The sequence below is a fragment of the Strongylocentrotus purpuratus genome, unplaced genomic scaffold (assembly GCF_000002235.5).
Source record: "Strongylocentrotus purpuratus isolate Spur 01 unplaced genomic scaffold, Spur_5.0 spur5_scaffold_4, whole genome shotgun sequence".
NCBI lineage: Eukaryota > Metazoa > Echinodermata > Echinoidea > Camarodonta > Strongylocentrotidae > Strongylocentrotus > Strongylocentrotus purpuratus.
Window position 1 is genome coordinate 34,657,817 of NW_022145610.1, and position 24,533 is coordinate 34,682,349.

The 24,533-nt window shown below is 35.7% G+C and overlaps 1 protein-coding gene across 1 annotated transcript in view; it reads left to right on the forward strand.

Moving 5' to 3' along the window:
• Positions 1 to 23,054, forward strand: part of LOC100893563 (potassium channel subfamily T member 1) — a 73,518-nt gene extending 50,464 nt beyond the window's left edge. Inside the window, exons 13-29 of the mRNA XM_030997721.1 lie at positions 309 to 372; positions 6,344 to 6,452; positions 7,517 to 7,625; positions 10,381 to 10,530; positions 11,091 to 11,353; positions 11,794 to 11,937; positions 12,320 to 12,623; positions 13,112 to 13,217; positions 14,495 to 14,667; positions 15,025 to 15,096; positions 16,108 to 16,242; positions 17,091 to 17,202; positions 17,691 to 17,876; positions 18,393 to 18,521; positions 20,811 to 20,931; positions 21,315 to 21,402; positions 22,522 to 23,054. Coding sequence (XP_030853581.1) covers positions 309 to 372; positions 6,344 to 6,452; positions 7,517 to 7,625; positions 10,381 to 10,530; positions 11,091 to 11,353; positions 11,794 to 11,937; positions 12,320 to 12,623; positions 13,112 to 13,217; positions 14,495 to 14,667; positions 15,025 to 15,096; positions 16,108 to 16,242; positions 17,091 to 17,202; positions 17,691 to 17,876; positions 18,393 to 18,521; positions 20,811 to 20,931; positions 21,315 to 21,402; positions 22,522 to 22,672 — 2,416 coding nt within the window. The 3' untranslated portion in view covers positions 22,673 to 23,054. The remainder of the gene's footprint in view (positions 1 to 308; positions 373 to 6,343; positions 6,453 to 7,516; positions 7,626 to 10,380; positions 10,531 to 11,090; positions 11,354 to 11,793; positions 11,938 to 12,319; positions 12,624 to 13,111; positions 13,218 to 14,494; positions 14,668 to 15,024; positions 15,097 to 16,107; positions 16,243 to 17,090; positions 17,203 to 17,690; positions 17,877 to 18,392; positions 18,522 to 20,810; positions 20,932 to 21,314; positions 21,403 to 22,521) is intronic.
• Positions 23,055 to 24,533: the final 1,479 nt, after the last annotated feature.

The window sequence follows — 24,533 nt, forward strand, 5'->3', positions numbered from 1 at the left end:
GGAACAGACAGCACGGCGATCCAGAAACAGTATGAGAGAGAGAGAGAGAGAGAGAGAAAGGCAGAGGGGGAGAAATTAAGAGAGGGTGAGAGATAGAGAGAGAGATATATAAGATATTGCTGAGGATGAGAGTGTATAGCAGACATATCAAAGATAAGGTAAAAAGTACAGTTTTGACATTTTTTTAGTCATCTGTTATACGGAGAAGAATACACATGTACAAAGTAAGGTCTTATTGTATGTTTTTTTTATTATTGGCTCATAAAAGCACACAGAGATTAATTGTTATTGTTGTGTTTTTTTTACAGGATGGATGATGCTGAGGCCTGTTTTATTTTGTCTCCGAGGAATTTTATGGACAGATGCGAAGCAGTAAGTGCTACTGCTTTGATAATTTGTGCCACATTAATTAGAATTTTAGTTCACTTCTTCATTCTGCTTTCGTAATGGTGCATTCTGTGTTCTTTGTAAATTCATAATTTCATGCATTAAAGTATTTAGATTTAGAGAGAATGGGTGTGTAGGGATTACATTTGATGATTAACTAAACATGTTTATTAAATCTATACATTTCTTTTTCTTCAAAAGGGATAGGCAGTTTACAGAAGGGGGGTTCAAAAACTTCCACTGTGTATTATTGCTGTTAAGGATGGTTAATAAAACTATCATAAAAACTCATTTTTCAAAAAACTAAACTCTTCAAATATATGACAATGTAGTGAGGAGAAATCAATATGATTTATTTATGCGAAAGCTAAAATATTAATACAATATTTCCCCAACAGATTATAGAAAATTGATGAAATTGAATGGTTAGATTGATATTCCATGGTTTACAGTGAAAGAAAGATTGATCAGTGAATATTTACTGTTATTTCTATAGTAAGATTCATGTAGATCAATTTCATTTTAAACGTCAGTCACCCTTATAACCATCGCAAATGTCAATTTGTATGATTTCTTTTGCTGAATTAAAGTTTTTGAGCTGCTCAAATAAGACCATTTTGCATGGGTCATGCTAATTCTTCCTTGCCAATTCCTACTGCATGTTTCTGTAGACTAGTTTTCATACTAACGCATCGTGCCACTCTTAACCCCTTGACTACTGAATTTTCTCAACCTCATTTGCTTAATACAGGGACCACTCGGTTCCTGTAGGCAATGGGTTTACTTTCTTTCAATGCTTCTGATGGAGTAGATCTGCTAAATGTTTGGTCCAAGAATAGTTGTTTCATTTTTCTATTATAAAAACAAAATGTAGGCTTATACGCATTGGAAGATAAGCATGCTAAACAGAACCATGAAACAAAGAATCAACCTCATAAACTAGCCCATAAAATCTCATTCATGAGAATTGGTCTGAGATATATTTATGCTGAATGTCGCTTATCATAAGTAATGCTAATGTACTGAATTGCCATGATAAGACTTCAATAACTGATGAGTGTTTCTGATGTACAGTGTGAGGTAATTTGAGAATGACTGCACATTACTACCAGGATGTTGTGTGGTAACTAGACCTTGAGGTGTGAATGTGACAGAAAATTGTCCTAAAACCATTGACTACTGGATTCTCTCCTTCGTATAGACTTAATAAGGGAACCACCCAGTTCCTGTAGCAAATAGATTAAGAAGCTCAGCAGACTATCAGATTAATCATGTTAATCCATTGAAGGTTAATTCAAATAATATGAAACTTGGGGATGACATGTGAAGATTGAAGATTATCATACTCTTCTCCTGGTACAGATGTATATGAGGTAGCTTTGGATTAGCATGATACAGTAAATGATTTTCTTTCTTTTTAATGCTTGATGAGACAAAAATACTGCTCAAGGGCTGTAATTTCCCAAAGTAACAGGTTTCATTTCATTATTAACATTGATATCGTAAAGATGTATCCTTTAATTGGAGTACATTTTTAGTCCAGTGAGTTTAGGAAATAGTAGATAATACATAGCCACTCTCTCTCTCTTTAAAACCTTTATTAAAAAATTTGGTATACCGGTACCTCCATATTTCAGACATTTTGTTTCTAAAAGAAATTCAGTCCCTAGGTACACCCCAATTCTCCCCTTTGCTGTTATGCCCTTACCAATGCACCTTAGTCTTGCATATTTTGCACATTAATATATTTCTTTTTAGACACAATTGATTTAAAGTATGCAGACTTATAAGCATATAATGATGCCTGTCAAATTAGGGCACTTGTGGTTTGTTTTAAATAATAATAATTTTGTCTTCTTCCTTAATAAATTTATTTTATTGAATATTGCTGAATTCCTTTAGTTATATTTGGAATGCATTTGAGTAAATGATAAAACGCTTTTAATATCTCCTGTTTTAATGGTTAGATTTAAAGCTGAATTCCTATTTGTGATTATGTAAGGAGATATGTTTATTCTTCCTGTTTCTTCTACATCTGGACATATATATGTTTTTCTTTTGGTTTTAGATTTTCCAAATGAATTTCATACCGTCAACACGGCCTCTGTATTAGTTATCTTTATATTATGTATCTCTGGTTCCTCCCAACCCTCCCTCTCTTTCCCTCTTTATATCTCTCTCCCCACATTGCTCCCACACATTAAATCAAAGTTATCCTTATCTCTAACTTTTGCTTATTACAAATTTCTTCCTCTCTGTCTTTACCTCTTTGTTTACGGCAAATTGAAACTTTCTGCTGACACATTATTTAAGTGAACTTGTACAGGTGTATGTGTGACAAAAGTCTACTTCGGCAGTCCACTGTTAGTTTAATTGGTAGACCAAAGCACTCAAAGAGTTATATCAATATTTTTCCCTTCCTCTTGATTATTCACAATGATTTTTATGCACCTGCTTCTACCCAACCTACCTTTCTATCTTCACTCGCCTATTAACCCCTGGATGCCGTTTTAAGCCCCTTCCTTCTCGCAATCACACTCTTCCTCTCTACCTTCTTCTTTTCTACCACGTTAAATTCTCATGCACATTGTGCGCTCTTATGCCTTTGCAGGATTTGCTGAAAGGTTTGTGTGGTCCGACAGGCAAACAAGCCAGCCATACCATGCGAGACAAATGTGTAAGAACATCTGCTATCTGCATCCCTAACCCTCTGATTACCAAAGCACGGCTTAATTACCAAGCTTTATGTTTTACCCTGTATTCAGGATTCAGTCAGGTGTATTTACACCAAGACAACTTTAATCAAATTCCTGATCAATCTGTTTCCCTTAACGTTCAAAGTATCAAAAGTACAATACACTATGAACATGATATGTTAAAATGTGTAGAAAAGGTGAATATGCATGTGACACCTGTTCTACACATTTTTACATAATAGCAGTGAAGGGGTGTTCCTTTGTCTACCACAGCAATTGTTAAGGGTAGAATGAGGAACTGTATATTTTGTCCTCTTTCTTTGTCCGTCATGTTCATAGTGATATCCATGTACCCTTCCCAAGTTTTGTAATAAACACCTTCTTAAGGATCACTCTGGTGCATTCAAACCATAAAAGAAAAAAATTCTTAGAAAACAAATGTCCTATCTACATCCTTAAACCTTTAATTACTAAAGCGTGGATCTTTGTAGCCTTCCTTGGTTTTGTAAAACCCCATCTTAATGATTTAGTCAGGTGGATTCATATCTTGGAAGATAAATTGTCGGAAAATTCTTAATCTGAACCCTTAGCACAGTACCCTTATACCCTTTCAGAGTTAAGGTTATACCATGTGTAAAGGATTCAGTGAGGTTCATTCAAATCTTGAAAAATATATATAAATTTATGAGCAAATCCACTGTTTGAATCCTTAAATCACTGAGTATCAAAGTAGAGTATCCTGAAATTGTGTAGTACCTTTACCTGTCCTACTAGAGTTAAGTCAATGAATTCATACTGGATATCAAACCATATATGGCCGATGTATATAATGACATATTTGTTCTACCTGTACGTGTATTTGCATCTCTAACCTTGTGAATACCACAGTAACACAGTATTCTTATGTACATGTAGCATCCTCATACTCCAATATCAAGTTTCAATTAATCTACACCACCCAGTGTACTTGAATCATATGAGATCATTAGCTTCCTTTACCTTCCAAACTGAAGTATTCTTTTCTACTTCAGTCATGCTGTCCCCTACCTCAGAGTTATAAACTTCTAAGGTAACCTGTACCACACAGATATAACCTTATGTATCCATTCAAGGCCACAGTTATAACCTTATGTATCTATTCAAGACCATAGTTTTAACCTTATGTATATATTCAAGACCATAGTTATAACCTTATGTATCCATTCAAGGCCACGGTTATGACCTTATGTATCCATTCAAGACCACAGTTATTACCTTATGTATCCATTCAAGGCCACAGTTTTAACCTTATGTATCCATTCAAAGCCACAGTTATGACCTTATGTATCCATTCAAGGCCACAGTTTTAACCTTATGTATCCATTCAAGACCACAGTTATTACCTTAGGTATCCATTCAAGACCAAAGTATAGGAACTTTTCCCTGTCTTCATCATTCATATTTTAACTGCCAAAGGACAGTATCATTTTTGTGTTCTCCTTGTATAGTCATTCCTCCACTTCATTCCACTACAAGGTTTAGTTATTAAAACCAAGGTATGTGTCCAATCATTCCCTATCATGTCAATATCAAGGACAGTCCAATACCCCACCCCCCCCCCCCAATTTTCATTTCCCAATTTTTCATGTTTTGTAAACTTGAACCATAAACCAGGTGTGTCAACTCAACAATGCTCAAAATTGAAGGAAAGTTTTTAAGAATGTACTACAATCCTGTGCTGGTGCTCCCTGTTCTATTATTCTTTTATCTGTCAATTCTTGAACATATGATGGATTTGTGTGCAGTGTGTGTGTGCAATAGTTTGGAGTGGGAGGGAGGGAGTTATGATACATGTGGACATGTATGTACTTTATACAAAGGTTTTAAGTTTGGAAGAATTGCAAGGTTGACTGTTGTAGCATATTTGATTAGAACAGATATAAGAAGCAGTGTGGGCATGCATAACTCATTTGACTGTGAATATATACTTGTGATATATACATTAGATTGTCATCATGTAAGCACTATTAAAACAGAACATTATCGTAAGTAAGTGAGATGCATGTCAAAGAATCACCTGTCTGTCAAGTGCATGCATACTGTTAGATTCATATTTCATCTTTTGTAAATATTTGCTAGTACATATTGATGTATGATAGAAAAAGTCATGAATACCATTTCATATTCATTTTAATTCAATATCTATTATTCCATGGATGTTGAGTCAGACATTTTACTGAGCTAACTGTTTACAAAAGAGTGCAATTTATTAGTTCTTGATCTCCAACTATCTCCTCATAGTCACGATCACCCTACTTCGAGCTTGAGCATGATGTCATTGCTTAACGTTAATTGATCTTCCTATCTGTACATGTATCAACATTCATGATACCAAATATTTTAAGTATCATACTTGCTTGTATAAGTGCCGTATCAAAATATGAGAAAATTTTCTTATCACAGGTAATAAAAACGGTGCGGGTCAGACAAAGACTAATCTTTGATAATATGTACCAAATTCAAACATTGTCTGAACTTCACATAGCAAGCTTTGAAATAGACTAGAATTTTCCTTCTATAAGTGTTAGCCTTTTCTCTCTTACCTTTATATTAGTTAGAAAATTATGACAATAGAAATGTTTGATCAAATACAATGCAAAATGTAAACAAAATATGAACACCAAATATTCAGCAACAAAATTAATGTGCTGAATCTGGAAACTTAATCGCAAGGCTTTCATAGGCCTTTTCAAGTTACTTCACAGCATGTTCCTAAAATAAATGATTAAAATGAGCTATTAATAAGTATTAATATCACCTATAAACATTTGCAACGTTTTGGATTTTCATCTCTATTTTCTTCGGTATTGTATAATCACTGGTTTTCTATATTTGTATATATATATAGGCGTGAAGAAAAAGGTCTAGGAACGTGAGACGTAGCTGTACTTTACAAGTTTATTACAAGCTTTCGGCTTGTGAGGCATTCTTTATACTTTTTTTCTTTTTCTTTTCTTCTTTTTCTTTTTTTTCTTTGCTTAATGTATTTCAAAGCTAATGAACCAAACTACCCTACACATTCAATGTGCTATTTTTGTTCATTTATTTTGCATTATATTTTCTTCTTTCTTTGAAAGAGAATGTTGCATGATAACGGGCATTCTTAACTGTACTTATCATCTGTTCAGAGCCTGAAGGGTCAAAGTAAACAATGTATATACTCCCTTCTGGCTCCAGAGAGAGATGAGTTACCCTTTCTTTGCTGATGTTCACTTTTGTAGGATCAGCAGACGATTCTAAGAACCTGGGCCGTCAAGGATTTTGCACCTGATGTCCCTCAGTACATTCAGATTCTCAAACCAGACAACAGATTTCATGTCCAGTTTGCAGGTAGGTGTTTTGGATTGATCAATGGTGTTTGTTTTGCTGAGAGCTACATATAAATACATTTAGTTTAGGTAACGTAGCGAAATTTACTGGCACGTAAAGACATGTTCAGAATGCGTAATTTTCGAAAATCATAACGTTGTCACACAAGGCCTGTTTTCATCAGCTCGAGATTGCCAAATAACCTGCTATTTTAACTATCCTGATCAGATACTAACCAGTTAATTTGCGTCTTCATCAGCCAGTAGTTGCAATTAGCGGGATGTTTGGTCAAGAAAATGTCCTGAGAAATCTTGGTCTTGTTCCCAAAATATCCCGCTATTTGGGAAATAGTGGGCTAATTTTCGCCCTTCCGAGCTAGTTTGTGATGAGCGTATCGGTCTGGTGAAGACGCAATTTCGAGCTTCGGGATAATATCCAGAGTCTGAAATAGCGGTTATTTGGCAAACTCAAGCTGATGAGGACAGGCCTACAGAGGTAGAATCACATTGTTAGGATAAGGAGCTGGTAGATATATGTACCATCTCAATGAAGCTTAATGTTACCTCAGTAAACTTTCATTCAAATATCTCACATAAAGAACTTTTAAGTAACAAACATCACTAACTATTATGCCTTTTTGCATTTTGGATGTATCTTTTTTGTATCACTACATTTGACTAAGCTACTTTATTATTGATGCGGAAATGGCATCTGGGTTTCAATACACTTTGCTTTCTTTGACATTCAGAAACAGGATGCAAGGCTAAAATTTTCAATAAGCCAAGAAAGTTGTTAAATTTGATATATATGTTTAGTATATTTCTTGATGATATTTGCATCCCTTTCATTCTGTTGAAATCAAAACTAAATCTGTGTTATTCCTCTCCCTCTGTCCCCTCCTTTCTGTTCCGATCATCCTTAACTTGTTCTTCTCTTTCACCTTCTTCTATTTCTTTTTGTCTCCTTGCCTTTGGTATTCTTGTATGTATCTCTCTCTCTCTCTTTTCTCTCTCTTTCTCTCTCTCTCTCTCTCTTTTCCTCCTTCCTCCCCTCCCTCTCTCTCTTTCTCCCCTTACCCCATTCAGACCATGTGGTGTGTGAGGACCAGTTCAAGTATGCCCTCCTAGCCAATAACTGTCTGTGTCCCGGGACCTCTACCTTTGTTACCCTTCTCATCCATACCTCCAGAGGAGTGTAAGTATCGCCCGTTTCAAATCCGTTAGATACAACTAACAAGTATAAAGTCAAACCTGCTTTAGTGACTACCAGTCTACAGAGACCACTTTTTGTGTTCCCTTGGGCAGTCACTGAAGACAGGTTTGACTGTATTACGAAAGAAAAGGTGTACGTGAAAACAGCTTCGAGTTATTACCAATCAGTGAACAATTTGTTTTCAAAGAGTTACGTAAGTTGAATGTATCAAAAAGTACTGGGTTAGACTTGATTCCAGCTAAATTTCTAAAAGATGGTGCGAAGGTTTTATTTAAGCCTCTAAGTTACTTAATGAATCTATCTATCTTGACGAGTACTTTTCCAGAGGATATGAAAATAGCAAAAGTGACTCCACTTTATAAAAAGAAAGATAAAACTGATGTTAGCAACTATAGACCTATTAGTGTTTTAAGCGTAGCATCAAAGATTCTAGAAAAATCGGTCTGTGTTCAAATTGAAAGATACTTCAAAGAAAATGATATAATTTATGAATTTCAATCTGGTTTTCGACATGATTATTCGACTGAAACATGTCTAATTCATTTGACTGATTATTTGAGGAGAGAAACTTCCCAAGGGCGCTTTGTTGGTATGGTGCTCCTTGATCTGCAAAAAGCTTTTGATACAGTTAATCATTGCGTCTTATTGAAGAAGTTACAACTAATGGGTTTTGATAAGGCAAGTTTAGATTGGTTTAGATCCTACTTATCTAATCGGCACCAAGTAGTGGCCATTCATGATATTCGTTCCAAACTAATGCCTATAACTTGCGGTGTTCCTCAGGGAAGCATTTTAGGCCCAATTCTATTTTCAAGTTATATAAATGATATGTGTATTTGTATAAAAGACTTCAAACTATTATTGTACGCAGATGACAGCGTACTACTCTATTCAAATCCTGATCCTAAATATGTTGAGGAAAAGCTCAGTGAACAGCTGTCTACGTGTGTCGATTGGATGACTGATAATAAGCTTTCTTTACACTTGGGAAAAACAGAAAGCATTTTATTTTGTTCTAAAAGTAGTTCTAAAAAGTCATTTGAATTCAAAGTGACACACAATAATCAAGCAATCAAGAGAAAAGAGTCTGTGAAGTATTTAGGCATTGAGTTGGCTAGCGCAATTTCATTTTCATCTTTAGTAGAATCAGTTGTAAAAAAAGCAAATTCTCGTCTGAAATTTTTGTACAGATATCAAAGTTGTATGGATTTAAAAGCAAGACGTACACTCTGTTTTGCTCTTATTCAATGTTTATTTGACTATGCTAACCCTGCATGGTATAGTAACATAAACAAGTCAGATCAAAAGAAGTTGAAGATTATACAGAACAAAATGGTGAGATTTATCAACTGTTCTGGTCCAAGAACTCATGTTGGCTACAGCGAACTTTCTAAAGCTGGTTTTCTTGAAGTCGACCAAAGATCAAAACAACTCGTATTGCATCATGTGCATAAAATATATCATACTAGGTCGAATCATTATATTCGATCCAACTTCGATCTTGTTACTGACGTACATGATTATAATACAAGAAATAGACGATTCAACTTTAACTTACCAGAAAGAGTAGGTAGTATTGGAAATTCGTTTTATTACAATGCCATAAAACATTGGAATTCCCTTCCCAATGGTGTAAAAGAAATAGGAAACTATGATCATTTTAAGAGGAAATTAAAGGAATACCTAATACTTGACAGTCAGACAAGAGAAGTGAATGACATGTTATATGATTGAAATTTTTATTCTTCTGTCGGTTCATACTTTTTCATGTTGTATATACTTATGTTTTCGTACGTTATAGAAATTCTACAAATTCATCATTATTTTCCTCTTCTTCCTTCTCCTCTTTTTCTTCTTCTCCTTCTTCTTTTTCTTCTTGTACTTGATATCATTTCTATCATCAGTTTAATGTTGTTATTATTATTATTATCTTTAATAAGTAGTTCTTTTAATTTTCTTATCTGTCTGTAAATATTACTATCTTAACTTATTAATTTTATACATGTCTGTAAGGGACCCCACTGGAAATAAGCTCTCGAGCTTTCGTGGGTTATCCTGTTCAAGCTGACTTTTTTTGATCTGTTATTATTGTATATTGTTGTATGTTGGAAGCTTGTCGAATAAAAATCAATCAATCAATCAATCAGTCTAGATGCTAATTATAAAGTCAATTCAGGGGTTCGCACAAGAAGGAAAGATCATATGGCTGGTGACAATCTCTTAGAAATCTTTGGCATAATCCTTCAAGTTATGATGATAAATATGATTTCGGAGTTAGTCATAACGTATTACAATTGTATATGTAGTATAAACATCATTTTGGGTATTGGGGAAGGGGGTATTTTTTTGTTTGTTTCATGAATAACACAATGATCTATGGCAGAGACCTCTCAGACTTGGATCTATGGAAATTGTGTATTGCACCTACATGTTAATCAAATTGTATTCAACATGTTTATGGATTAGAATCCATCTTGCATTCAGTTATTGGGTGCTGCTAACCCTCTCATACTAAAATACCCCATGGAGCATCAATAGTCATTGCTACTTTTAAAACTGACAATATGTATTACCCTTTGAATCATTGGTATCTTGTTATACTTTAATCATAAGTTATTGAGTCTTGTCTTAACCCACTGACTACTGAGTTATCAAGGTCCCATAGGCTTAACACAGGGACCACCCGTTTCCAGTAAGCAAAGGGTTAAAACAGATTCTATATTGCTTTATCTTCCAGGGAAGGCTGTGACTCCCATTCTCAGTGGCAGCGCACATACGGTCGTTGCTCTGGTAACGAGGTCTATCACATCGTCCTTGGCAACAGCAAATTCTTCAATGAATACGAGGGCAAAAGCTTCACCTACGCATCGTTCCATGCGCACAAGAAGTAAGTCTATCGTAGTCAAATTTGTTCATTATGTCGCTAATCCAGAAACGAGAATACTAAAAGGAATCTACAATTTGGCTTTTCATTTTCAATTTGGGCAACACTAGTTTTGTACTTTGATTGCTATTTTTCTCAAGATGCTTTGTGTGTGAAATAAGAACAAATGAATAAATTTTGATGTAAACTAGGCCATAACTAGTCATTTAATAAAAGAAATGCATTCCCTGATAAATCAACAAACAATATTCTTCTTTCCCCCCCCCCTTCATAGATAAGATTAATTTAATAAAATCATGCAATATTTCTACCAATTTTGAACATATAAGCTGTGCAATTCTTTTTCATGTAGAAGCAAAAAGAAAAAATATGTATTTATGTTTCTCTTAAAAGGGACTCTGTTTGCCAGTATTGCTGTATATGAGGTATCCCCATTCCATTTCCTTTACTGTAATATTCCAACACTCATTGTAAAACTGTAATTGTATGATGCAAATTGTACGCTCATGATATTGAATCAGACAAATGAAATAAATGAACTCTCGACCAATTTTCCTTGCCAGGTACGGTGTCTCGCTGGTCGGGATTAAGAAGCAGGAGGAGATTGCTAAGATTCAGCTCAACCCTGGCCCTCGTCACATCATGAGGGTGTCTGATATCTGCTTCTACATGAACATCTCCCCGGAGGAGAACTCCACCTTCATCCTCAACCATCCTAACGAAGATAACGACGGCAAAGAGAACAAGATGGATAAATCACCAAGCAATGCCTACGACAGCAATGGCACGGGCACATCTCGCATTGAGAGCGCAATCGCTAGTGTTGGTAAGGCCGATATTTGATTTTAACTTGCTTGTTTGTGTGATAAATTTTGAATCAAAGAATAAATCTTTGCTCAGTTTGATATCATGATAATCTATTGGATCTATATGTACTCAGAAGAAGTTGAAGAAGATATAACATTTAGTACTGTAAAAGAAATCTACAGTTATTTGTAAAGTCAAAGTTATTTGAATGGTTGTAATATGATTATTTGAATTTAATATAAAGCTAATTATGTTGATGATTCAAATTGTTATTTTGAAATCGTGTCAGTATTTCTATAAAAATGATGTATTGGACTTTTCTCGAATGCTCAGAAAATCTTGATGAATTTTCAAGCAAATTGATTGAAATTGGTTTCCCACAGTTTGCAGGAATCTGTACTGTGCAGGATTTAAACTGCATTAAACAATGAAATAACAAATGCTTTCTCGTCTATCTAGGTTCTATGGCATTGGAGTTGCATCATTTTGGAAGCACAAGGTCGAGTAACAGCGCTAGTGGTACAGCCACATCACCATCGTCAACCTCATCTGCCTCAGAACCAAAGAATAAGCTTGAGCCCTCATCTGGGCGGGGCACATCAGGTTAGATTGTCTACATGTCAAACTTTTCCTTTGAAATCTGTTTAATTTTTAAAATTGAAATATGAAAGAGGTTTACTTTTTGTATAAATCCATCTGAAATTGTTTTTAAAAGCTTGTTGGAAAGTATCTAACAAAGAAAAATCGTAAAGTGTAAAGGAGAGTGAAGAGAAAATTGTCTTCTTTCCATTCTTTCTTTTAGAGTAAGCTTTGTGAAGGCTTTCAAGGGGCAAATGCTAAAAAGTTGCCGGTTTTATTTTATTTCTTGCTTGAAATATTGTGTTCGATGCTTATTTTTAATATTGTGATGTACATATACAATGTATGTTCATGTTTGGAAGCATTAGATAATTATCTTGATTTTGTCTGTTCTCTGTTCCCTCAGGTGGACTGAGGGTTGAAATCCCCCCTCGTAGCTCAATGGACCAAGCCATGGATCGTAACCACCTGATGCCGCCAGGGGGCGGAGACGACGGAGGGACCTTCACCACCAGGGTGATGGATGATGACGAGTGTGCACCCCCGATGCCCAGAGGGAGGGAGGGACGACGCCCCTCTATCATGCCGGTCCTGGAGATGATGTCGTCCGACCCAGAAGATGACCAGCTGAGGGATGACAGGCCTCTCCAGGCACAGAAGCAGGTGGCCATAGAAACGGAGGATGTGTCTGTGTGGGATGAAGAAGATCCGTAAGTTTTCACAGAAGAAAAGAAGTTTAATTCTAAAAGGATATGAGAAGAAAAATATGGAAGAAAAGTGTTTTATTAGATATACTTCAGTCTGATGCATAAATCAATCTGCAACAGCAGAGGTGTGGGGGAACATTTTCATCGGGGGGGGGGGGGGGGGGGCTGATGGCTCGTGCCTGATTACCAACTTTCTATTTTCCAAATTTTGAAAGCAGCAGAAGTGAGTCAGCAAAAAAAATTGTAAAATTGCCATTTCCTCATGAAAATACATTAGATAAGATTATATTATTTTATGAAATTATTTTTTTTAAATACATTTTTCGGACTATAATGCGCACTTCACTTTGCATCATAGAATGATTCTTGTCCTGATTATGTTCAATATTATTTATATGCCCTACATGTACCAAAAATTAAACTCATTGCTACCAAACATTGAATTGTGGTTTTCTTACTTTTTTATTTGTTTCCATATGTGTGCATTTCAGGTGGACCAAAGGAACACCACCTCTGATTCCATTCATTGGTTACCAGCCAGGATGCTGTCATCTTCTCTCTCAACCAAAGAAGCTCTGCTGTCTAGAAATTGATCAGGTAAAGAACAATAAACACCCTTAGAAAGGACCGGTTTACTAACATATTCAAATTTATGGATGTTTCTTTCCTGGGGACCTAGTGATGAGTTATTCCATGAAACTGTTATTAAAGAATAAACTGCAATACTCAGAATCTAGACTGCATATGTTACTTGTTGCTATGTAGGGCAAGCCTTGGCAAAATTCAAGAACAACCTTTTGTTTTAAATTATGCATACAATTTGGATATGTTAGTAAACTGTCCTAGTGTGTCCTGATGTAATTTTACAGGCAAACTGATAAGATCCTTTTAACACATCTACATCTCATCTAGATATCAATATGTATCAATCATTGTAATTTTGCACAGGCAATTCAATTATAACAGAGATATCAATGGGTTTTGATGAAGGATATTGAACAGGTACAGCCAACTTTTTTTTTCTAGTGCTCACTATCACCCCTGAAGATCAGTATAACACATCTACATCTCATCTAGATATCAATATGTATCAATCATTATAATTTTACACAAGGAATTCAACCCTAGCAGAGATATATATTTTTAGTCCTTTGATGAAGTTAATCGAACAGGAACAGCCACAATCTTTCTCAGAAGCATGTACATGTATGTAATACATCTACATCTAATCTAGATATCAAAGGGTTTTACTAGAGTAATTGCACTTGCAATGTAGTGGTTGCAAAAAGATACACGTATTAATACATCTATATCAAATTGATATCCAATCTAGACAGCATGGGAATATAGGGGTCATTTAAGGTTTCCTGCTGTGACAAATAAAGGGATATTCCAGCATTTTCTGAATGGACATCTGAATTGGCCTTTATTGTGTCAAAGATTATAAGGTCCAAAGACTCGGCTCAAGATCATGAATTCGATTGGGATTTTTTGTTGTTTTTGTAAAGGGCCAAAGTTTAAAATTCATTTGACCATGGAGTTATTGTTGACAAAGCATTTATTGGAAGATCAGTGTCTTCAATGTCTCAGACTCTCTCAAATTTGGTTCTTATTGTCAACCTCAAGGTTATGATGGACTTTTTGGTACCTGTTTTCATGTATACTTCAAATTATATAAATTTTAATCAATTGCAACCCAATTTTTTCTTCAGCCATGTGATTATTCGAGCTGGAGGCATGCAGCGCAGTATAACTGTCCCCCAAATTACATTATCATCATTATCATCATTTCTTTATTACAATACTATTCTCACTTTTATTTCAAATTTATATTTTCAAATGAATCAAATCCAATGCAACCCATTTTTCTTCAGCCATGCGACCATTCGAGCTGGAGGCATGCTGCGGAGTATAACTGGCCCAACAACTGCATCATCCTAGCGGTAGAGTATGCTGCGTTGGGTATGGTTGACTTCATCGTACCCCTGAGGGCGCACTGGAGACCCAAACACACTCTCAAGCCTATCGTCATTCTAGTTGAGAAAAGGTGATTAGGAGGATTTTTATTACAGAGTATAAAATTATCAATTATGAATGATTAAGGGTTTTAACTGATATTTTGAGTTTGAACCCTTGTGGCATTGTGACATTTTGAATATTTAATTTTTTTTCCTAACCACTGCTGTAAAATGTACATCAAAAGTTTTCCTTGATTTTGTCCCAAGAATTTGCATACAATAGTAGAATTGAGAATAGTTAACAAGAAAAAAGTGAAAAAAATAGCAATCCATTGTTTAAAGTTATGTTTGTGCAACTGTTGGAAATGCCTTATAAGGTAAATGTGAAAGTGATGATGAATAGGGACTCATACATGACATTCTCAATGTCTTTTCTTTCATTTCAGACCTGATACATGTTTCCTTGAGTCCATAGCAGCATTCCCTATGGTGTACTATATGATTGGCACAATTGAAAGGTATGATATCAATTAATACCAGTATTTAGAAATGTTTTCCTGCAATGGATCCCTTTCATTCTTTAAATCACGTTATGCTTATTTCATTCACAAAAATATTTATGAAAATGATGACGATGATAATGATGCTTGAAGATTGTTTACCTGGGAAAGCATGTATATGCTTGTAAGTAAGCAACCAGGGGACAGATGACTTTGAGTCCTATCTGAGGGACGTACCTGGTAATGAGGATTAATGCCTTACCAAAAGGGCACAAGCGCATTGACTTAATAGGTTCCTCACCTTTCAGCCTGTATAACCTACCATTTAAAACGGTTAATTTTGACGTCTTTACAAAGACTTGATTATATAATGTCATACTTTGAGTATATTTCAAATTATGTTACAATTTTGTCATTTATGTGAATTCTGTTTTGTAAAAGGTGAAACAAATAAACTTGAAACTTGACTTGATTTGGAATCTGGTACTTCCCGGTTACAAGACCATAGCTCTACCACTAAGCCGTTGCACCTCCTATATTTTGCCAAGAAAAATATATAGCTAGTAAGATATAGTAATAGTATAGTTCAGTATCATATTAATGTACCTTTAGCACACTAATTGCTATTTCTTGCTTAATCTTGCCAATGCCCTTTCCAACATTCTAGAACAAGTGTATTCAAAATTTGACCACAGAAAAAGCTTTCAAACATAACCTGGCTCCAAACATTAAAGGGGCATTGACATCATTGGAAGAGGGGGAGGGGGAAGAGGCAATTGGTCAAACTCTGGATGAAAGGCAAATTTACAAGGTCATTAATTATGGGCAGTTGTAGGAAGGGGCACAATGTATTCTTTTTATGTTTCCTTTCCCCACTCCCTTTTTCCCTTTTTTGCCATTTGTTTGGAAAGCATGTGCCCCCCCCCCATCCCATCCCTGTAGCTAGCTGTGCCAATTAATACATGTAATGTAATATTTGTATGAGTAACCCAAAGATACAATCCTTGATATTTGTGTTTGTATGTTTAGCCTTGATGACCTCCTTCGTGCTGGTATCCTTCAGTCAGACACCGTGGTGGTCGTCGACAAGGAATCATCTAAACTAGCTGAGGAAGACTACATGGCAGATGCAAACCAGATTGTAGCTGCTCAATACCTCTTCAAGTAAGTCTAATTGTCTCTATTATGTTATCTATCTAGTTATATTGTTTAAGGTATTCCCCGCCCCCTTCCCTAGACATTTACATATATTAGCTACAAGAGAAACTGTGTTATTATGCCTGATTGCACCACCAAATATACAAAACTGGGCCCTATTTCATAAAACTTAGTATTGATAACAAGTTACAATAACTGTTATACTACTGAAAATCGCGAGATTTGCATGGCTAAGAACAAATTTGTCATAGAAGTTTAGCATTTGCTATTGATAACACATTTTATGAAATCAGGCTTGTACCACAAGTAAAGTATTGTGAAATGTTTGTAATTGTGTTCTTTTTTTACAATTTATATTGACAAAAACAGTATGATGTATAGATTCAACATTCATGAATCCTGTTTGAATATCAAGTAGAAATATCAGCTCTTGTTAGTCCAAAAATGATCAGTATAATTGCCTACAACAATGTAAAGGTTAAAAAGAGCACATATGTGTGTTTCAGTTAAGGATTGAAAGTTGTATCACATGTTCTCTCTCTCTCTCTCTCTCTCCTTTCTCTTTCTTTCTCTCTCTCTCTCTCTCTCCCTCCATCTTTCTCTCTCTCTCTCTCTCTCTCTTTCTCCCTCTCTTTCTCTCTATACAATATTTGTTATACTATTTTGTATTCTGTACATCTATCATTGATTCAAATAAATAATAATAATAATACATGAGATTTATATAGCGCCATTATCCATTTTAATTAAATGCTCAAAGCGCTATATGTTTTCAATGCTAGAAGCTACCTGTGTTGTATTTTATTGAGGATTATTCCTCTTCTGTTTATTTGGGGTTTTTCTTTTTGTTTTAGACTATTTCCTCACATCAGCATCATCACAGAATTAACTCATCCGTCCAATATGAGGTTCATGCAATTCAGAGCTAAAGACTCCTACGCACTCAGAATGGCTGAAAAACAGAAGGTATATAAACATCAATTATGAATAATAAATAATAATACAAATAAGATCTTCTATTGCATAGCGCATTTCAGGATTGTAGGCCCTCACAATGCACTTTACAAATGCAAATTACAATCAATGGTAACACTTTACCATTGTCAGTTTCAATTCAGATATTAGTCTCAATTATACACATTACTACAGTCATAACCAATGAACTCTGTAAAGTGTAAACATTAAATGAATATGAAGATTACAGTTGAAATGTAGGACATTTGCTGGAATTGGTAGTCATACTATTCGCCCATTGTCAGTATTCAGAGTAGAATAGTAACATACCAATTGACTAAAACCTGATATAAAACTGTTCTGCTGCAGATATTAAAGAGGTTTTATTTGTAAGTCTTTTGGGTAAACTGTTAAGTCATTGCAGTTTATGCTTGCCAGTTTGTCAATTTCATTCTTATGTTGACAGTTGCCATGACAATCATGTATTGCTTGTATTACAGAAAGAGAAGGAGAAGGGGTCCAACATCTCCTACATGTTCCGCTTGCCTTTCTCTGCGGGTAATGTGTTCAGTGCCAGCATGCTCGATACCCTTCTCTACCAGTCGTTCGTCAAGGAATACATGATCAGTTTCACCAGACAGCTCCTAGGGTTAGATCAGGCTCCTGGATCAGGCTATCTGTGTGAGGTAAGGGATAGAGAGGTGGTGGTGGTGGCGGCGGCGGGGGTGGCGGTGATTATGATGATGATGGTGGTGGTGGTGGTGATGATGATGACGAGAATGATGATGATGGTGGTGGTGGTGGTGGTGATATTGATGAGGATGATGATGGTGATGATGATGAGGATGATAGTGTTGGTGGTGATGATGATGATGATGATGATGATGATGATAGTGATGATGATGATGATGATTATGATAGTGATGATGATGGTGGTGATGACGACAATGATGATGATGATACGCTCCTCTACCAGTTCCTCTTAAAAAAATACATGATCAGTTTCACAAGACACCTCTTGGGGTTAGACTATAAGCTCAGGCTGTATGTCTCTGTGAGGATTAATGTGATGATGATGAAGATGATGATGATGAAGATGATGATGATGACGATGACATTTGTCCGTAGTCTGTCATGGAAAACATGTATGATCAACTTAAGATGATTGATGCTTAAGATGTTTTCATTGTATGTCTTTACAGTTGAGGATAACGCATGAAGATATGTGGATCCGAACCTATGGCAGACTGTATCAGAAGCTGTGTTCAACGACCCATGAGATACCCATTGGAGTCTACAAAACACACAACCAATCCGATAACAAATCAGAGGTGAGTCTTTTAAACCAGTCTAGGTAATGCACAGTGTATAGATTGAACCAGTTGGAAAGTGGATTTCATTTCTTTTCTAGCTTTCAAGGCTGAGGTTTGGTGAGGTGGTCTTTTCTTGACATTGATATATCAAAATTCATGACAACAAGGAATTATATGATTCACCCCAATTTAATAATGAAAGACAGGAGGCTTCTTGCAAGATATTGGTGTGTAAATCTTTGTAATAAGCTGCAATGATCCAGTTGCAACAACACTGTAATCGTCTGATTTGTAAAATATCCTTCAGTTATGTTCTAAATTAGTGCTCATTAAAATGGCACTTTTATTGTACACATTTGCTTTACATGCATCATTGATCGTATCTCTCAGATGAGATATCTAAAGAGAAAATCAACTTACAGAGCAAAATTAATCCACTTTAGAAAGGGAGTTCACCTTACAATGCAGGTTCAACAGCGTATTGATAACAATTTGACATGGGTACATGTTCAGGATCAGAATACTTATGAATTATCTTGTACATAACTCAGATATTCACCTATGTACAAACATGACATTCATCCTATCACCATAACCTACATTTATTACAAGTCCAAGCCTTCATACTGGTCCATGCGGCAGGCAAATATGGTGAGTATTGATGTTCCCCACAAAGAAAGACATGCATAGATGTACATTGATTAACCTAGAAATCCATACATATGCCAAAACAATATGGTAACCTATGCAAATACAGTTCATATCCTCTGTAATTCTTCTTTACTGGACCACTGTTTTACATGTAGCAAGTGCTAGACTTTCATCGCTCTGCCAGGCTATAGCCTAGTTACATGTACATTCCGCACCGTGTATTTTAAAGTAATCATTTCCTGTTTCCATTCATCCCATTCTAAGTCCACATCAAACACCCTATGCAGAAAAGTCCCAAACTTAAACTGCTCTTATGTGTGTGGATCATCACCTCTGTCACGTCTACTACCTCTTTATAATATATAAATATGATGATAAATGTGCCTTTCTTAAAGTTAATTTGTGTGCAGCTAGGATGTATAAAAAAAAAGCTTCACCCAGCATTATATGTGCTAAGAGATAGGGAGTAGGAAGAAAATAAAGAACATAAAACTGCATATGCAGGCGTATGGATATGTCAAGAAGTTTACTCACAAGATCCCCTCTGGTGACATCTCAGGTCAGCTGTAGCACTATGGATCCAATAACTCGCTGCTTCCCAAGCTGCGCTGTTGGTCCTCACATTTATTCTACTGTCTGCGAAGTGGAAATTAGGTTTTGAGTAAGCACTGTTGCCAACTTGACCATGAGATGGCGCTGTTCAATAAACAATATGCTAGGGCAGAATGTTCATTAGTGCAGTATCGTTTTAACTTCTGGACCTACATTGTTTCCTTTTACAATCATTTCAAATTTCTGCTTGAAAGTGTGTCAAGGCACTTCGACTATCTAGATGATTCTCAATTTCTACATGTATTTGATTACTATCTCTGCTTGCAGTATACTTAAAACTAATAGATATCTATGGTTTGTGCCCAACGAAATTGGCAGTATCACATTCTTTACTGGTCTGCTCTGCAAGTTTACCTATCAACAAAATGGAATTAGACAAATAAATCATGTGTACAGTGTTATGTCATACTTTTTCTTCTATTCGTGGATCTTATTTAACCCATTGACTACTGAATTCTGTCATTCCAAAGGACTTATTCCAGGAACAACACAGTTCCAGTAGGCAATGTTTCACATTAATTATCTAAGCTAGCAAAACATATCCTTACTTGGGCAGTGCATAGAGTACCCTATTACAATCATATACATTGACACAGTAATCACTTCACTGTCATTGGCACCCTCTCTATCCTCCTCATTATCAACAAATGTTCATTCTACTCTTCTAAAATCAATTTTTTTCTCAATAAGTAAAGAACAAACAAAATGATGACTTCGTAAAATTGGCTGCATTTTTTATATGTCACTTAAGCTTTGTCCTGCTAACATTTCTCATCTTGCTCATCAGAAATTTGCAGAGAAAACAGGGTGTGCAAATGTTCTCCTGGTTTATACAACAAATAACAAACAGTATTCAATTCTTTTTAATGTTAAACTAGCTTATATGTATGGGGAAATCTATGTCAGAAGACACAAAGATTGAGTGTTGGTGTTCCAGTAAGTTACTACAGTGTATTTCTCTTTATGTTTATTCTTGCACATCATTGTTACAAAACACAAATCATTTAGGATTAAACTTTCCCTTTTTTCATGTTTTATTATTAGTTATCAGTCACCATAGAAGATGATGATAGTTTATCGTCTGGCCAATCAGAAGAGAGGAAAGAGATTGCTCATCTCGTCAGACAGAAGATGAAGAAGATGGATATCCCACCGGAGGAATATGGTCAGTTTCTTAAACTTTATAGTACTGTGATTTAACCTCAATGATATTTATATTGTTTCTAATATGTTTGGACTTAGTAAACTTAAACTTGTGTTTTTTTTAACATTAATGATAGGTCATGAATTGCAAAGTGAGATATTATGTAACCTAGTTAACATAAAACTGAACCTAATTTATCACCCCAAATTGTGTTTTGAAAATGTTTGTACACGATTTTGAATAGCACTGTGAGGGTTAAATAATTATAATCGTCACACATGATTAATATTATGGGTCATAAAGATATAAGATTAAGAGACTTATCTTGATGAGAACAAATGGTATATGAAATAATAAAGCTCTTGATTCTTAAGATGACTATGCTTGTTTTCTTGTATATACAGATAGTGAAGTGAGCGACAAGAGAAACAAGGTGTCTTACGTTCTCATCAATCCAAGCTTCGAAACCAAACTGGAAGTGGATGACATTATGTAAGTAGACCCTAGCTTACTCTTAAAGTGACTAGGTAACATTGCCTCAGATTCTGAAACAAAATCCTGGATTTAGCTCATGCTGCAATCATAATTATAAACCTTTAGGTCAGTCAGGAATCCCATGACTTCTACAAGCTTGTCTGATTATCAAGATATTTATGAGTGGAAATCTTTTTTTCATTTTCCTAACAGTTTTTATAACACTATAGTCTATTGGGGAAAATGAGTATGGTAGAACCGGTCACTCAAAGATTTTTACTTTTTTCAGGCACTTCATGATCATTTTGAAGCGCGATTTCTTTTAGGGCTTCAATATTACACCATATCACAGACACTGATAACACATAGGGCCTTACATCTCAGATTTAACATTGTTAAACGATGCCTTAAAACATGATAATCTCTTTGGAAAACACTGATCCTTCCTTCAGGTAGGATGTAGAAAGAAAATTCTGTTTTCTCAGCAATCCAGTTTAAACTTTGAAACCAAAATGAAGGTAGATGACATGATTTTCAGAAGTACCATCTCTCCATAGAATGTTTTAATAAGAGCTGAAGTGTCTGTCCCTCAAAAAATGCAGGTCCTGTGTTTTCATTAACTAATTATTTGAAATCCAGTGGTACATATAGTCAATATTGTGTGAGTATTCTGCCTGCTCACATTTAGACTGTTTAGAATGATCAGCTGAATCTCTGATAGGATGTAAAAATGAAGGCCCTTTGTTCTCATCGATTCCAAATTTTAACTCTGAGCTTGAATTAGTTAATGACTTTTGTTCCATTCAACATTTCTGTGGATGGTATCCACTTTACGATATATGTCAGACAAACCTCAGACAGACTTTTGAATGATCAAATGTATGTGATGAATACAATTACAGCTTATATTTTATTTTATAAACTATGTACAGTCAAACCTGCTTTAGTGACCACCTGTCTACAAGGACCACATTTTTGGTTTCCCTTGAAAATGGTTTCTCATTGAGACATGTTCTTAAGGAACCTGTCTACAAAGGCCACTTTTTGTGTTTCCCTTTGGCGGTCGCTATAGACAGGTTTGGCTGAATATTAGTAATCTGCAAGTCTTTAATTTGAATAAACTTTCTCTCTTCTTAGTTTCATCATCCGCCCAGCCGGTGGTCCCAAGACGCCCTCCCCCATGCCTCCAAGGAGGAAGTTCAGCAGCAGGAGGGTCAAACCAAAGAATACTCAACCCAAGACCCAGTTCCAAGAACCCACAGGGTCCAACGTGGACACCAAACTATAGGGCGCCCTCTCTTGGGCACTCTTAGAGATGTTCCTGATGAAGATGACCGTTGTACCTTTATGGTAGACCAGCCGCTGATCAATCCAAACTAGATCTAGCTGTGAAACCTCCTTTGGTTGGTGAGGTTGGATGTTGACCACCTTGGTCGGTTGGAAGCCAAAAATACAATTGATTTTTGCTTATTGAATTGTCAGAGGTAATCCTCTTGTTGCAGCTAGGCATTTGGCTTTGAATATGGTTGTTCCACCCAGTATCAACAGGGTAAATGCTTGACATTGTTAGTCAAACAGTTTTTGAGCGTCAAGTAACGCCTGGCTGGAATGCTCCCCTGGGAGTGGAGAATGTGCACACAGTGTGTGTGGGCAAGCACTGAATCCAATGACCGTGGTAATAGTATATCTGTAAAGTGCTTAGAGACATTGTATTAAGCACGATATAAAAGCGTAATATTATTATTATTGACATGAGGCTTACCTTGTACGGATTGTACCTGTTGGATCCTAAGCCTGAGATAACATGGGATGGAACCCACTGGAAATACATATTGAATGAAAATCAAATCTTTGCCAGGGGGTGAGCTATAGTGAGTAATGACAAAGAGCTATGCCAAGTGCGGGGTAAGGTGAATGCTGACCAATGAAAGCTTTGATTTGCAATCTTTGTTTTACAATCGGTATGGCTGTCTTAAAGAGCTATCTCATCCAGACCTACGTACCTGTTGAGATGCTGACATTCAAATGTAAGGAAGAAGGAACTTTACTCTACTCTAACGCACTGTTTGATTTGTGTAAGAATTAAAAACTGTAGTGGTATACATGCATGTTGAGTTAAACAAGGCAAGGCTGTAACCTTCATAGGGACAATATTTGGACGAATTGAAGTATTTAATTGCTGACGTACAGTGTACCATCATGTTACATCGACTGTATCTGTTATTCAATCTACAGATTATTTTCATGACTTGTCTCTTGTGAAAGATATGTGTCTATACTGATGTGCAGAAGGATATACAACCATCTTGACTTTGAGCCAAGAAGCCGACTTGAAATAGAATTTTATTGTTTTGAGATGAAGATAGTTATTGATAGCGAAATGGAGCCCTGCGCCGAAAAATGTTCGTTCTTTATTGGCTAGTAAAGGAAAAAGTTTGGTTTTGTAAGAAGCTAACGGAGGGCAGTCAAGTGATAAATGAAATTATTTTCTTTTGAAAAGAAACCATGACTGATCTGTGAATGAGTTCTTGGACTGGAACTACTTTTTATCTTGCAAATTCTAGTACATTCTATACCACTGAGGTTTGTAGTAATGGAGTATTATGGGTTAATGAGGATATTGGGGTAAAGGCAGAATCAACAAAATTATTTCAAAAATCACCAAGCTTTTGGAAAATGAAGACTCTAATACTCATATGTCATCATGAAATGCCTGCATTTTATACAAGAAACAAACAACCATGTTGGCAAAATTATCTCACTACACTTTATGTAGGATGACAAATCTTCATGTGGGGGGGGGGGGTTGTATCTTATTATTATCTTTCCGTGACCTTACCCCACACATCTTTTTATGCAAATATCAGATTTTGAGATAATCTAAACTGATTTGTTTCTAAACAATCATTATAATTGTGAACATTTCTTTTAATAGATATGAAGCTCTTTCAGTTTGGTGTTGACTTCATCTGGCTATGAAGTCAGGCAGGACCTTCAAACTTCTCATCTGTGATAGAGGAATATTACTTTTGATTTCAGGATTTGATTTCTATCTGATTTTGCCAACTATTGCATTCTTAATTTTGATATCCCGGGAGTAATTGTAGTCGCTTACATGCTGTTTTCCCCAATAAAAACACAATCAGATT